Source organism: Psittacula echo, assembly GCF_963264785.1.
Source record: "Psittacula echo genome assembly, chromosome: 5".
Classification (NCBI taxonomy): domain Eukaryota; kingdom Metazoa; phylum Chordata; class Aves; order Psittaciformes; family Psittacidae; genus Psittacula; species Psittacula echo.
In genome coordinates this window covers 16399125-16414399 of record NC_137739.1, presented here as the reverse complement: position 1 = coordinate 16414399, position 15275 = coordinate 16399125, and the positions used below count along the sequence as shown (strand labels likewise).

The 15275-nt window shown below is 42.5% G+C and overlaps 1 protein-coding gene across 1 annotated transcript in view; it reads left to right on the top strand.

The window, feature by feature from the left end:
• Nucleotides 1-4474: 4474 nt before the first annotated feature.
• ERCC4 (ERCC excision repair 4, endonuclease catalytic subunit) overlaps nucleotides 4475-15275 on the top strand; it is a gene marked incomplete at its 5' end in the record, with an annotated part of 18288 nt that continues 7487 nt past the window's right edge. Inside the window, 13 exon segments of the mRNA XM_080618501.1 lie at nucleotides 4475-4648; nucleotides 5651-5831; nucleotides 8711-8906; nucleotides 10267-10474; nucleotides 12001-12181; nucleotides 12524-12652; nucleotides 13245-13354; nucleotides 14486-14512; nucleotides 14515-14565; nucleotides 14567-14611; nucleotides 14613-14663; nucleotides 14665-14703; nucleotides 14706-14810. Coding sequence (XP_080474627.1) covers nucleotides 4475-4648; nucleotides 5651-5831; nucleotides 8711-8906; nucleotides 10267-10474; nucleotides 12001-12181; nucleotides 12524-12652; nucleotides 13245-13354; nucleotides 14486-14512; nucleotides 14515-14565; nucleotides 14567-14611; nucleotides 14613-14663; nucleotides 14665-14703; nucleotides 14706-14810 — 1497 coding nt within the window.

The following is a 15275-nucleotide window of genomic DNA, read 5'->3' as shown; positions in this document are numbered from 1 at the left end:
TAATAAGGTCACCCCTCAGTCTCCTCTTCTCCAAACTAAAGAGACCCAGCTCCCTCAGCCTTTCCTCATAAGGGAGATGCTCCACTCCCTTAATCATCTTTGTCGCCCTGCGTTGGACTCTCTCCAGCAGGGCCCTGTCCTTCTTGAACTGAGGGGCCCAGAACTGGACACAATATTCCAGATGTGGTCTCACCAGGGCAGAGTAGAGGGGAAGGAGGACCTCTCTGGACCTACTGACCACCCCCCTTCTAATACACCCCAGGATGCCATTGGCCTTCTTGGCCACAAGGCACAATGCTGGCTCATGGTCATCCTCCTATCAACCAGGACCCCCAGGTCCCTTTCCCCTTCACTGCTCTCTAATAGGTTATTCCCCAACCTATACTGGAACCTGGGGTTGTTCCTACCCAGATGTAACACTCTACACTTCCCCTTGTTATATTTCATCCCATTTTTCACAGCCCAACTCTCCAGCCAGTCCAGGTCTTGCTGAATGGCAGCACAGCCTTCTGGCGTGTCAGCCACTCCTCCCAGCTTAGTGTCATCAGCAAACTTGCTGACAGTACACTCAATTCCCTCATCCAGGTCATTGATGAAGATATTAAATAATACTGGTCCCAGTACTGACCCTTGAGGCACTCCCCTAGATACTGGCCTCCAACTAGACTCTGCCCCATTGACCACAACTCTCTGGCTTCTCTCCTTCAGCCAGTTCGCAGTCCACTTCACCACCCGACCATCCAGTCCACACTTCCTCAGTTTAGCTATGAGGATGCTGTGGGAGACTGTGTCAAATGCTTTGCTGAAGTCAAGGTAGACCACATCCACTGCTCTGCCATCATCCAACCACTTTGTTATGTCTTCATGAAAGGCTATGAGGTTGGTCAAGCACGACTTTCCCTTGGTGAAGCCATGTTGACTGCCCCTAATGACCCTCTTATCCTTGATATGCCTTGAGATGGCACCATCAGTTTTCCAGGGATGGAGGTGAGGCTGATCGGTCTATAGTTCGCCGGGTCCTCCTTCTTGCCCTTTTTGAAGACTGGAGTGACATTTGCTTTCCTCCAGTCCTCAGGCACCTCTCCTGTTTCCCAAGACTTGGCAAAGATGATGGAGAGTGGTCCAGCAACGACTTCAGCCAGCTCCCTCAGTACCCGGGGGTGCATCCCATCTGGACCCATGGATTTATGGATGTCCAGATTACTTAATTGCTCCCTAACCCAGTCCTCATCAACTAAGGCAAACTCCTCCAATTTCCCGACTTCCTCTGGGTCCTCAGGGGTATGGGGCTCCTCAGGACAGCCTCCAGCAGAGTTGACAGAGACAAAGAAGGCATTCAGCAACTCTGCCTTCTCTGTATCTTCTGTCACCAGGGCACCCACCCCATTCATCAGTGGGCCTACACTGCCTCTGGTGTTGGTTTTATCTGTCATATATTTGAAAAAACTCTTTCTGTTGTCCTTGATCCCTCTCGCCAGGCTTAATTCTAAGGAGGCCTTAACTTTCCTAGTTGCCTCCCTACATCCTCTGACAACAGCCTTATATTCCTCCCGAGTGGCCAGCCCCTCCTTCCATGATCTGTAAACTCTCCTCTTCCATTTGAGTTTACCCAGCAGTTCCTAGTCTAACCACGCAGGTCTCCTGGCTCCCTTCCTTGATTTCCTACGTGTCGGGATGCTCTGATCTTGAGCTTGGTAGAAGCAGTCCTTGAATGCTAGCCAACTATCTTGGGCCCCTTTACCTTCAAATAACCTTGCCCATGGGATTTCCCCCAGCAATTGTTTGAAAAGGCCAAAGTTTGCCCTGCTGAAGTCCAGGGTTGCAATTCTGCTTGCTACTCTGTTCCTGCCGCACGAGATCCTAAAATACTCCATTTCATGGTCACTACAACCGAGGCAGCCCTCAACCTTTACTGCTTCAACTAGACCCTCCTTGTTAGTGAAGATGAGATCCAGCAGCACTCCTCTCCTAGTCGGTTCCTCCACCATTTGCATGAGGAAGTTATCATCAATGCACTGGAGGAACCTCCTGGACTGTGGCTGGGTTGCTGCATAGTCTTTCCAGCAAACATCAGGGAAGTTAAAATCCCCCACGACGACCAGGGCCTGTGACTCTGAGGCCACTCAGCTGCCTGTAGAAGGCCTCATCAACTTCCTCACCCTGATCTGGTGGCCCGTAATAGACACCTACAACAGTATCACCCCTGCCAGCCTGCCCCTTAATTCTCACCCATAGACTCTCAACCTGCTCCTCATCTGTGCCAGGACAGTACTCAGTACATTGTAGTTGCTCTCTCACGTAAAGAGTAACTCCACCACCTCGCCTGGCTGGCCTGTCTTTCCTGAAAAGGACATAGCCATCTATGAGCACGTTCCAGTCATGTGAGCTGTCCTACCATGTCTCTGTAATTGCCACCAGATCATAATCTACTGACCGAACACAGGTTTCTAACGCCTGCTTATTCCCCATGCTGCACTCATTGGTGTACAGGCATTTCAGGGCGCGAGCTGAGCACACTGATTTCACCCTATGGGGATGGGAGGCCTCCCGGTCCTCATCAATTCTAGAGTGCTGCCCCACTGGTGCCAGCCCAGCTACAACCCCATCCCCCTTCAAATTTAGTTCAAAGCCCTCCAAACTAGCCCTGCCAATTCCTGTCCCAGCATCCTTCTACCCCTGCGAGATAAACCTTTCCCATGTATCACTGTCTGGACTGGTGTCTTATAAAACCAGCCGTTATCAAAGAATCCAAAACCCTGCCTGTAGCACCAGTCTTGAAGCCAATCATTTATGGACTGAATTTTTCTAATTGATCCCACGCCATCATCTGAAAATGGAAGGAGTGCAGAGAAAATCACTTGAGCCCCTGAATTTTTCACCATCCGCCCCAAGGCCTTGAAATCTTTCTTCATTCCCCTCAGACTACGGGATGCAGCTTCCCCCCCACCTGTCTGGAAGATCAGCAGTGGGTAATAGTCTGTCGGGTGCACCAGGCTGGGGAGTGCCCTGGTGATGTCCCTGACTCGGGCTCCAGGTAGACTACACACTTCCCTATGATGAGGGTCAGCTCTGCATATTGGGCCCTCTGTTCCTCTCAGAAGAGAATTGCCTACAACAATGACCCTTCTTTCTTTCTTATCAGAGGCAGTCTTGAGGTTTGGAGGCAACTGCCTCTTCCTATGTGACCTTGTAGGCAGGCTTTGTACCACATCCTCACCTACCTTTTCTTCAAGATCCAGGGCCTCAAACCTATTACAGAGGGGCATCTGGGGAAGCAAAGCAGGTAGGGAAGGGAGTTGCCTGTGACACCGAACTGGAACTTGCTTCCAACCCTCGTCATCTCTTTGATCCCCTACCTGTGCCTGACAGCGACAGGACCGGGGCTGTCTCAGGTCCTCCATCACTTTTTGGGGGGTATCCCCCTTTGGCCTTTCTGAGTGGCACATCAGGGAGTTACTCCACCAGTCAATCTCCTTTTCACACTCCCTGATGGTCCTCAGCGTCTCGACCTCCTCCTTAAGTTCTGCCACCAAGCTAAGCAGATCTTCTACCTGCTCACACCTCACGCAGGTGGAATGCTGGCCTCCCTCCCCCGGCTGCAGCAGGCTCTGGCACTCCCTGCTGCCGGGGATCTGAACAGAGACAGTTTGGGACAGGACCTCTGTTTGCGTTGCGTTTGTGACTAGCCTGTCAACTTAAACGTTGTTGGCGAGTTCTTGGCAAGTTCTTTGAATCAATACCCAGTGTAATTAAAAGATATTTGGAATATCTCCCACAGCTTCACATTACGAAGGAGCTGGCTGTATGCTGTCCCTCTGCCTGGTAACCCTCAGTGCTCTCCCTTGCTCCCTCAGGGGGTGGCTGTGTCCGCGCTAAGGTGACATTCATTTTCCCTGAGGCAGCCCAGGAAAAAGCTTACTTTAAGAGAGGCTGGAGCCAATTCCCGCCGCTCTTCACCAAGCCGAATGAAGGGTAACTCCGAGGACTGCCCTTTGTTTTCAGTTGCTTCTGGAAGCAAGTCTGAAAAGACCCTCACCCTGTGGGAACAAAGAAACGTTTCTGCACTGAAAGAGGTAAGGACACTAAAAACTGAGATACCAGGAAAACACTGAGGTACCGGTGCCTTGTGTGAAGAATGCACGCTGAAGTTCAATCAAGTTTGGTTTTGTTGTTTAAGAAACGCAATTAATTAGTGACAAAACACAAATAATGTATAGCAAAAAAGGAAAATACCTCCTATCTCACATTCACCCTCGGCACACGCATACTCCCGTACGAAGAGCACAGACGGCGCCAGCTCTCACAACCCTCGTGTACTTCCGCCGCTCCGTCTGAGGTTTCTCGCGCCCTGGGCAGGAAAACCATGCGCGCGACACTGGAGGACCGCACCGCCTCAATCCGGCAGAGGGCAGTGCCCGCCCCGGTGGCGGGAGGGAGCGGCGGCTGGCGCGCGTGCGCCTGCTCGCGGGCGGCCATGGCGGCGCTGCTGGAGCACGAGAGCCAGGTGTTCCTGGACCTGTTCCACCAGGATGGGCTGGTGATCTGCGCCCGAGGGCTCGGCATCGACCGCCTGCTGCTGCGCTTCCTGCGCCTCTACTGCGAGCCTGCCAGCCTCGTACTGGTGCTCAACACCAGCCCCGCAGAGGAGGTGAGCGGGAACCCTGACAGCGGCACCGCGCTCGCCCCGCCCCTTCCCTCAGAGCCGGAGCCGGTTCATGGCGGCGAGCGCTGCGGGGCCCCGGGATAGGTTCGGCTCGGCTCGGCTCGGCCCGGGAGGAAGAGAAGGAAGAGGATGAGGCTGCTGCCCGCCCTCTCCGAGCCGAGGGGCGCCTCAGGCCGCGGGGGACCGGGGTGAGGGCTCAGGCGCAGCAGCGGGCGCGTTCCAGCTCGAATCAGGGTCCAATTCCCACTCCTGCGGCATGATGAAGTCCTGGTAACATTAACGAGCTACAGTAAGCTTATGGACATCACTTGTACGTAGCAGAACTCTGTAAGTGGCCAGTGAGCAGAAAGGAGGAGACACTTGCTGACGGATCTGTCCCTGCTTGTACAAAACCAGCCGCTGCCTCTTCCGTTGCACCAGCGGATTTCCCGCCGTCAGGGAGGTGATGCTCAGGGGGACTTCTTGTAGTGACCATAGGTGAATAAATATCACAGCTGTAGTTTATAAGATTGAGCTTGATGTATCTGATCTACCTGCTGTAGTTGTCTTTGGTAACAGGTGAGTGGACTAAAGAGTGGTATCTTCCCAATTCTCGGTCCTTAAGTCAGTGTCAAAATTGCTTGTTCTCTGGAAAAGTGCTATTAAAATATATGAAAATGTAGGCTCCTTTGAGTGTCAGTTGCTCACATTTGCATAAGTATTGTCTAGCTACTACTCAGAATACATAATTTTTTAGTCACCTGGATGATTTGAAACTGAACAAAGTATACCAAAGAAGTAAAAAAATCATGATAATTTTTACTTATAGTAAGCATATGACTTATATAAGTAGACTTGTATACGTACTTATAGTATGTTGTACTATACTAATACTATACTAATGGTTTGGACAGCTTCTTAAAATGAACAGAGTGTGTGTAAGTAAAGTTTTTTTGCCTCCACTTCATCAGTTACCACAATGGTGTGTTTTTATTGTGTTTGGTGTAGGAGTATTTTATCGATCAGCTGAGGTCAGATGGAGTTGTTCATCTTCCTCGGCGTGTTACCAATGAAGTTACAAATAATACTCGGTATGAATTTTACACTCAAGGAGGAGTCATATTTGCTACAAGTCGAATCCTTGTGGTAGATTTCCTTACTGACAGAATTCCTGCAAACCTCATTACTGGTAAGAGTTTAATGAAACAAAGGTAAGACTGTTCTGCTTGAAAATACATAGAGCTTAATTACATATGAAGAATTCTACTAGCCAGTATTGAGGTTGAAGAATTATTCTATTTTCTCTACAAAGGCTGAGGGAAAAAGAGCAAATACATAGTCCTTTCATTACTTTTTTAAATGGTTTTCTTTGCTCCAAACTTGTTTGCCTTATTAAATGATGCAATTTGAAAATATCCACACTATTTTTAGATAGTGGGTCATGCATTTGGATGGCTTTCCAGTATCAGTAAGTGGCTGGAAAACCAATCAGTTAAATTATGCCAGTGACATAAGAAACACAAAATTCAGACTGGCTTTCAAGAAGAGTAGTTGATTGCACTTGGTGAAATAGTGTCCTGTGGTCTGTAGGACACTGGCCCATGATTAAAGCTGATTTTTAGATGTCACGTTTTATCAACCATGCACACTATGTATTTTTTGCATTAACAAATCACTCCTGATTATTTTCCCCATCAAAAAATAGCAATATGTCACTAATCTTTGTCTTGGCACACCTTGAACACTATCTAAGTAGCAGTATTATGAAGTAATGCTGTTGTCATTGTAAAAATTTTGGGACTCTCTTGTGACCTGCTTAGTAATATAGAAGTTACACATGAAAAATACTACAGTTGTCTTTCTCCTCTCATGTTCTGTTCTCTTTCTCCCCCAGCCTCTGTTGTTTTTTGTTCTTTTCTAAGCCAGAAACCCTGTTACAGCCCAGAGAGCTAGTAAAGTAGATATCTAAGAGACAGGAATATAATAATGTTTTATTGTTATCCAAATGTTAATATCCTAATGGCTAAACATAACTGAATATTGAATGCTTAGAAGAATGTGTGTGCTACAGAAGCTGTACCCCTTTCCTTTTAGTCAGTGTATGACAAGCTCTAATCTATAAAACATTTTGAACATTTTTATGCTAGAGCCGAAGGACACCAGGTTTGTCAATTCTGATATTTCTAGGTTAAAAAAAAAGTGAACACATTTTCTGGGCAACCTACAATTTCTCCTCCTCCTCTTGACTCCTTCCTCTCTACCTTTCTTCCCTACCAAAGAAGGGGGGAGGAAAAAACCCCACACCTTTAGACTTTGTCAGTATGAAAAGAAGAAATACACAAAAGATTTTAAATAGTCCTGTCCAGTGACAGGAGAGTTGTTAATAGTTTTTGTGTTGCCACTGGAGGTCACTGTGACAACAGCTTTGATCGACTTGCTGCTTCATTTCAAACTCGGTTAACACATGATCCTGTTGTAAACATGTATTATCTGTGTGTGATACTATACAACAAAACTTACAAACCCCTGTAATCGTGTTTCTTGAGGAGTTAACACATCAAAAGTGTTTGTAGGTTTTATAAATGTTGTTTATAAAATCAGTGTAAAATTACATGTGAGTTAACATCTAGTGAACACATAAATTCAGTTAAATGAAGATCAATTATCACTGCAGTAAAGAATTATTATTCCTGGTGGGTTTGGCAGAACAGAAATTATATACTTAATAGTGTACTACAACTGATGCAAGCTTACACAACACTATGAACTAACTTCCTAAGCAGAGATATATTGACTAAAAGGAAGGTATTCTGGTAAAGCACATGTTCTTCCTGGCCTGATACAAATTCTGCATCTCTTTAATGTCCTTTCAGAGTCGTAACTTGACAAACTGGAATATGAAGATGTTCAGAAATTAGTATGATTTTTATTGTGTCCTGAAAAATTTGCTTCATAGAAGACATGTACGAATATCTAGATAGAAAAATACCTTTCAGTAGGTTATTCCATGATTTGATCACGAGTGGCTAGCAGTTATACGGAAGTCTCTTGTTGATGCTTTTTCATTTACAAAGCAAAGACATATTAAAATCAATGGCTGGTGCTGAGTTGAAGAAACTTGTTATAGCAAGTAAATGCACTGTAAGTTTGTCAGCTTAAGTAGGCCCAAGGTAAAACCTGTGATGTTTGATGTTCTTTGCTTCCTTTTTAGAAAGGCATTTATTATTCCACTGGAAGCTGTGAACAGATAAAAGTACCACATAGGCTTCACCTCATGAGAGGGGGAGTGAAAAAATGTGCTATTTAACACAGCCGAGCGTGAGAAAAAATAAGCCTTGTTTTTAACAGGTCTTGGCTGAGGTGTAAATCCCAGAAGTATTCACCTCAAACACTTAGTGTAGCTAAACTATTGTTTCACTTCTCTGTACTAAAACATGCACGAGAAATCTGGTTTTTCTAATGCACCCATAGCCATGAGGAAAACCAGTGGTGTACTCTTAACAGTAGATGGTATTTTTTGTCCTCAAGTGTGAATATGAACAGCAGAAGGAGGGGAAAGCAAATTAATTTTATTCACAAGTTCTTTGATGCTGTAACACTTGAATTGTTACCAGTAGAATGTACTTGGCAAGTCTGTAATTCCAGAACTTAATAAAAGGATTCAAATACCACAATCTTGAACATAGCAAAGTTGCATTGTTGTAATAATGTACTACGTCTTGCATTCACTTTTACTCCTTTTAAAAGGCTTAAGTTCAAGTTTTGCCTTAGAAGTAAAGAATTTTCTAAGCTAGTAAGTCCTGCCACTCAGGCACAAGCTTTGTTTTATTCCTGAAGATGCATCATTAACCCAGTTTTGCTACTTGGGGATGCCATGGTACTGAAATTAAGGAATCGCTTGGTTTGAACCCTGGAAAACTTGTTCAGTTACTGTAGAAGTTTTAAATTCCTACTGTACTTTATTTACAGGGGGAAAAAAAAATAAAGAATAAGAGTCTTATGGGGAAACCTATACAAAATTGGACCTTTCTTTACTTTTTGTAACTTCAAAACCTTTTCTTTTGCCAGGCATTTTAGTATATAAAGCACACAGAATAATTGAGTCCTGTCAGGAAGCCTTTATCTTGCGACTTTATCGCCAGAAGAACAAACATGGCTTCATTAAAGCGTTTACAGATAATGCAGTTGCATTTAACACCGGCTTTTGCCATGTGGAAAGAGTAATGAGAAATCTTTTTGTCAAGAAACTTTATCTGTGGCCAAGGTAAGGCACCTCTTCTTCACTGGAGGGTTAAACTTTAAAAAAGATTCATGATATTACAGTGGGTTCCTAAGAAAATGAGGTGTATGCAGTCACACTGGTAAGCTGTGCTCCTCTTGTGTTCCCAAACAAATTTCTTTCGGTCTTTGACAGAAGAAGTGGTCTTAAAGATGCTAAATCTCTGTAAGTAATTTTGAAGATAGACCCAAATTAAAACTGTAAGGGGATGAACTTTATGGTATAGCTGTTCTTCTAGCCAACAGAAATCACAGCAGAGAGACATTCTTAATAGCTTAAGAAAACCTTCACTAATTGAACAGGTTATTTAAGCCATGAAGTACCAGGAATATGGTCTTGTCAGCTCTGCCATTCCTGCAATATTTGTTTCCAGCTGTGGTAAAACTCCAGAGCTCTCTTTCTGTATGTCAGATTTTTTTAATCTTTTTCTACATGCATGTTGTATGTGAAGAGTGTTTAATGATGACTCACAGAAACCAAATTGCCAGGTTTGTGACATGCACAGTCTTTCAGGAGCAGAGCCACAAATGGACCTTCAGCTTCAGGACCTGTTCAATGCTCCTGCCTTGGGCAGGAGGTCTGCCCGTTTGTTCCTTTAGTGCAGGCTAGAATGGGTTCCACTCTGTACTATTATTCTGCATTGTAAACTCTTTAACAGTGGGTTTTTTTCATTACCACAAGGAAGTAGAAATGGAGGGAAATAAAAGGTTAAATAGAAGCTTTCTAAATTTTCTTCCTTGGCTTCTGAACCATGAAAAGACCTGGGAGGTGCAGGATGCAGTAAGGGAGGCATCCAGTGATTTTCAGAGGTTCACAGATACAGTGTTCTCTGAGCCTCATTCTGTTAGTAAGGATCAGCTAGCACCTAAGTACCTGTACAGACAGGTTGGCTGTAAAGGCAGTGTTCTAACAAGGACCTGCTGCTCCTGATCAGTAGCTAAGAAGACTCTACTTGTCTTCTTAGCTTATCTACTTATCACAGACTCTACTTGTGGATCCATGTGATTCCAAAAGCTTTACGAACGCATTCAGTTTCTCCCTCATGAGTTTTTTTTGCTTTATTTTGTTCTGTGTAGTAATGATTTAGAATCTAGTGCAGTAATTTTCCATGGGTCATTCACCAGCACTTTAGGCTCACATGACTAGAATGACTACACAGATAATTGTGGAATAGATGGTTTTCTAAGGCTGTTTGAGCCTTCACATCAGTAGAAACTGATTTATTTTGCAATTAGCTTATTTGTTTATGTTTAAAGCAATTGTAATTGTAGTTTATACAAAGTTTTAATAATTGTAGATCAAACAAACCATCCATGTAAATATTAATTAGCTGTTTTCCTCTTAGATTTCATATAGCAGTGAACTCATTTTTAGAGAAGCATAAACCTGAAGTGGTGGAAATACATGTGTCAATGACCCCTGCTATGCTTGCTATCCAGACTTCAATCCTTGACATTCTGAATGCATGTCTGCGAGAACTCAAACGATACAATCCAGTTCTTGAAGTAGAAGATTTGTCTTTAGAAAATGCTATTGGTAAACCTTTTGACAAGGTAACTATTTTGATTGTTTTGGTGTATCTAAAGGGATTGTCCTGGGTTCAGCAGTAGCAGTCATTTTTCTCCTTCTTAGTAGCTGGTGCAGTGCTGTGGTTTTGACTTTCAGCCTGGGAACAGCGCTGAAAACACCAATGTTTTTAGTTGTTGCTCAGTAATGTTTACTCTGACCAAGGACTTTGTGAGTCTCATGCTCTGCCAGAGAGGAGGGGAAGCCGGGAGGAAGCAGAGACAGGACACCTGACCCAAACTAGCCAAAGAGGTATTCAATAGCACAGCACGTCATGCCCATATTGGTGGTAGCAGTAGTGATTTGTGTTATACCTTAGTTACTGGACTGTTCTTATCTCAACCCATGGGAGTTACATTCTTTTGATTCTCCTCCCCATTCGCCGGGAGCGGGGGGAGGAAGTGGGGGTAGTGAGCAATCGGCTGTGTGGTTCTGGGTTGCCAGCTGGGCTTAAACCACAACAGGGATGTAGATCTTCAAGCTGTCTTCCCATGCAAACAAAAGTACTATTGGTAAAATAAATAACCAGCTGCAACTGAGTATTCTCTTGTGACATGTTTATTATTGGTACAAGGAGAGAAACTGTTACTCTGTAATGATCATGTTACCGTTGCCAGTAGGGTTTTTGTGTATTGATACTATTGTTCTTCCGTCATTCCCAAAGTCCCTACAGTACCAAAATCCTGATTCATGGTTGGTTGGGGTTTTTTTTATTGTTGTTGTTGCTATTATTATGATGGCTGCAATTTCAGCTCAAAATATCTTACAGATAAGTATGCAGTTATTTAGACACACATACCTTTTTCCCTCTTGAATTTCCTGCTTGTATTTTTTGTTTTCTCTAGTAGGAGAAGCACTGTATGTAATACTTAATATGCACATATTCTGTATGTCATTAAATGTGTGTGCATTGCTATCTTTGGCAGATCTGCGATGTTTGGCACATGTATGCTTTCTGTAGGGTAAAATCATAAACTTCAACCATCACAGTTACACAGAAACATGGTTATGTGTTATCTGTGATTTAATCTTGACCTAGGGCCTCCTGTACTTCAAATATCTGGAGGTTTTTTTCTTACACAATGTAGGTTGTGTATCTGTGTAGTCCTCATCTTACTTTGAAAATTCAATGACATTATATTGTTTTTTACTTAAGTAAAGGATATTAGATACTAAAGTATCTAGTACCAGTAAAGACCAGTACCAGTAAAATAAGTTTGAGGTTTTTTGTTATTTTACCAGTATTTTATTATGATATGGAAAGGAAAATACTAAATTATATACATTTGCTAATTGATTAAATGTCTTACATAAAGGCATCTATATTATGTTAACTTTGCAAAAAAATGATTGCTTATCAAAACAAGTACTTCACCATCACATCTTCAATTGGGTAAGTTTAATAACTGGGAAACCAGTGGCATCCCCTGTAAAGGAGAAAAAGAAATGTATTCTTACCTTGGTTAGTATATTAAATATTTGCCATCCTGAACTTTCTAATTTATATTTCTAGACAATACGTCACTACTTAGATCCTCTCTGGCACCAACTTGGAGCTAAGACAAAATCTTTAGTCCAGGATTTGAAGATACTACGTACTTTGCTACTGTATCTAACTCAGTATGATTGTGTCACTTTTCTCAATCTTCTGGAGTCACTGAAAGCAAGTGAAAAAGCTTTTGGTGAGAATTCAGGTAAATAATGAATAAGCATACAAGTTAATGCATGAAACATTGAAATGTTGATATTTTTAATTAACATCCCAAACATATGAAGGTATCTAATTAGGTTTTACATAACCAGCCATAAGGACGTAGGTTTTTATTGACAGATAATTTTTTCATCTTCCCACTTAACTGCTGTTACTTAAAAGTGTGAGATTTGCATCACATTTCTGTCTGTTATTGAGCTAGTAATTACACAGCAAGCAGGTAGCACAGGTATTACTGATGAGAGATTGAGGCTTTTAATGGATACGGCTGAAACATGTACACATTGCAATTATCAAGCTACTACTGCTTTCTTTTCCTGTTTAGGTTGGCTGTTTCTTGACTCCAGCACTTCAATGTTTGTAAATGCTCGAGCTAGAGTTTATCGCATTGCAGATGAGAAACTGCATCAGAAAGGCAAAGGCTTTGAAAAAAGTGGTGTGAAGAAGGAAAATGGTACTGATCATTCCTAATTTTAAGTTGGAGAGTGTCACACGATCTCAAATGCTTTGCATGTTATTACTGGTGCTATGGTTCCCTACGTGGTCTTACACAGCTCAGGATCTCAATCTGTTAGCTGGGATAAGTTGAGACATAATTCAAAAGCATATAATAAACAACATAAAGCAGAGTCACGAAAAGAATTAAAGAGTTCTTCTTCTAAGCTTGTTCAGCTGATCATTGGGAGAGCTTTTATGAAATTGTTGTTGTACTACATTGGTGTTTAGCTTGATTTATTTTATGTGAATGACTAGGAGGCTGCCATTGCTTTCATAAAAAAAATACATATATTCAGGAGTTTCAGAATTGAAGAATGAGTTAAGACTTTAAATTTCGCTTCACTAAAGCACTTATCCCCATTTTTAAATGTTTCTGTAAGAGTGCTGTCCAGCCTATTAGCATAACAAGTTGCATATGTAGGCTGTTGAATATCATATTTGCCAACAACCATCATGCTATTGATATCTAACCGCTAATTTAAAGTTCTTATTTTTTGGCTGTAATTTTGGCTGTAAGAGCTGCTATGTTCAATCTTTCTTTGTTTCAGAATTAAAAAGGGAATTGGTTCTAGAAAGTAACCCAAAATGGGAAGCTTTGAGAGAAGTGCTGAAAGAGATTGAAAATGAGAATAAGAACAGTGAAGACTTTGGTGGGCCAGGTGAGAGAATACTAGATGATGTTTCTATGTGTTTAACTAAATGATGTAGGTTTGCACAGTACAGTAAAATTTGTGGACTTAAGACAAGAGCTTATGCACATAAACTATGTAAAACTAAATAGTTTTACATAAACTCGTATCTATCTAGTTCTGGGTCTAAAGAAGGAATGCTGTTGGTTACTGTGCAATACTGTTTAGGAAAATAAAAGTATTATTACAAAAAAACTAATTTGACTTACATTACAATGTTGTACTGGTACTTTAGTCTTAAAACCAGTGAACCTAATAATGTGGAAGCTTAAAATAATCAAGATACCATTCGCTCATTTCTCAAGTTCAGGTTCAAAAAAAGAAGGGGTTCAGTCTTGCTTCCTTTCCACTCACACATCTTCTAATTCTTCTCAGACATTCTTCTCATGCACCTGAAAATTTGCTTCTCTGAGAGATGCACCTAAATGGGATAGAGAGTAGAAGGCAAGGATGCATCTAACTGCTTTGCTGATACTATTTTAGGGCTTTTCATCCCCTTAAATTTCACCAAGTTTTATTTTAGGAAATAGTAAGGGTAAAAAAGTGCTCTTTTCTCCCACCCACGGTGTTCTGACTCTGGATAAGAACTGGCTCTCTCACCTAGTGTTGTAGGAGTTTATCTGAGTCAGCTTGTGGAAAATTGTTATTCAGGGCCCACAGATGTCAATAGTACTGTGTGTAACATGTATTTTTTTTAGACTCTCTAACACAGCTGACAAAATCAGAATTATCTACATTAAGTTCTCTCATATTCTGCATTTAAAACAAAAAAGTTGTCCCGAGCAGGTTTTCAGGGACATGCCTTATCTGCCCTCGTTTCAGGTGCTCAGAAGGAAAAAGCTCACTAATTTTAGATGATATAAGAATAAGGAATGCTGAAACTAACATTCATCTTCTCTAACCTTGTTTGGTACAAAAACATCATGCCAAATTAGAATCCCTCGAAGTCCAGAGAAAACTGTGACAACCAAATGTAAAAGGCATTTGGCAAGCATGCTTCTAGATCATTAAAAAACCAATTTGCTCAAGAGGTGTCTTGTAGCTGGATAAGCAGTACAGCGTAAACAGCTTATAAATGTGGTATTGTTTCTTGACTGCAGGGGCAAGTGCTTATTTGTGCCAGTGGATGGACCGAGCTTGTGCACAGCTCAGGGAGTATATCATTGCTGGAGCAGAAGCTTTTTTTAACAAGACTGTATAACACAAAAACCTTTGGAAAGGATGAGAAAAGCTGCAGAAGTGTGCATTCAGGACAGAAAAGCTGTCAAGTCCAAAGGAAAATGCCAGACCAGATGGAGGGCCTCAAGCCAAAAAAAGCCAAAACTCACAGCTTCGTCCAAAAACAATGCAAAACCCAAGAAGCAGCAAGACCGGACTATAATCCCAAATGATAGGGAAAAACTGAGGAGGAAAAAGAGAGAGAAGGTAGAGAAGGAAGATAGCAAAAGAATTAAGCAGTAGCCAAGAAAAGCAGTATTGAAGAGACCATTCCTGAAGATTTTCCATGTGAACTTACCCTCAGATTGTTACTACGGGCATTTTCAAGAACCCGCTCACAATCATTCATCCACTGCAGGGCTGCAGTGATCCCTACGCACTCACTCGGGTCCTGCATGAAGTAGAACCAAGATATGTTGTGCTATATGAATGCAGAAACTGACTTTTTGTTCGGCAGTTGGAAAATCTACAAGGCCAGCAGGCCTGGAAAAGCCCTTTGAGGTAAGTTGACCTGGTCAGGGTGATTTTTAGTCTTAAAAATAAAAAAGTGTACTTTGAGCAGTCCAAGGGCAGGACCGTGCATCTACTTATTTTCCCTCAGCTACCTTTTTAGTTTCCTGTTCAGCCCCTCTTCTTACTAAAACAACAGCATAATGTCTGAGGTAGCCAAAG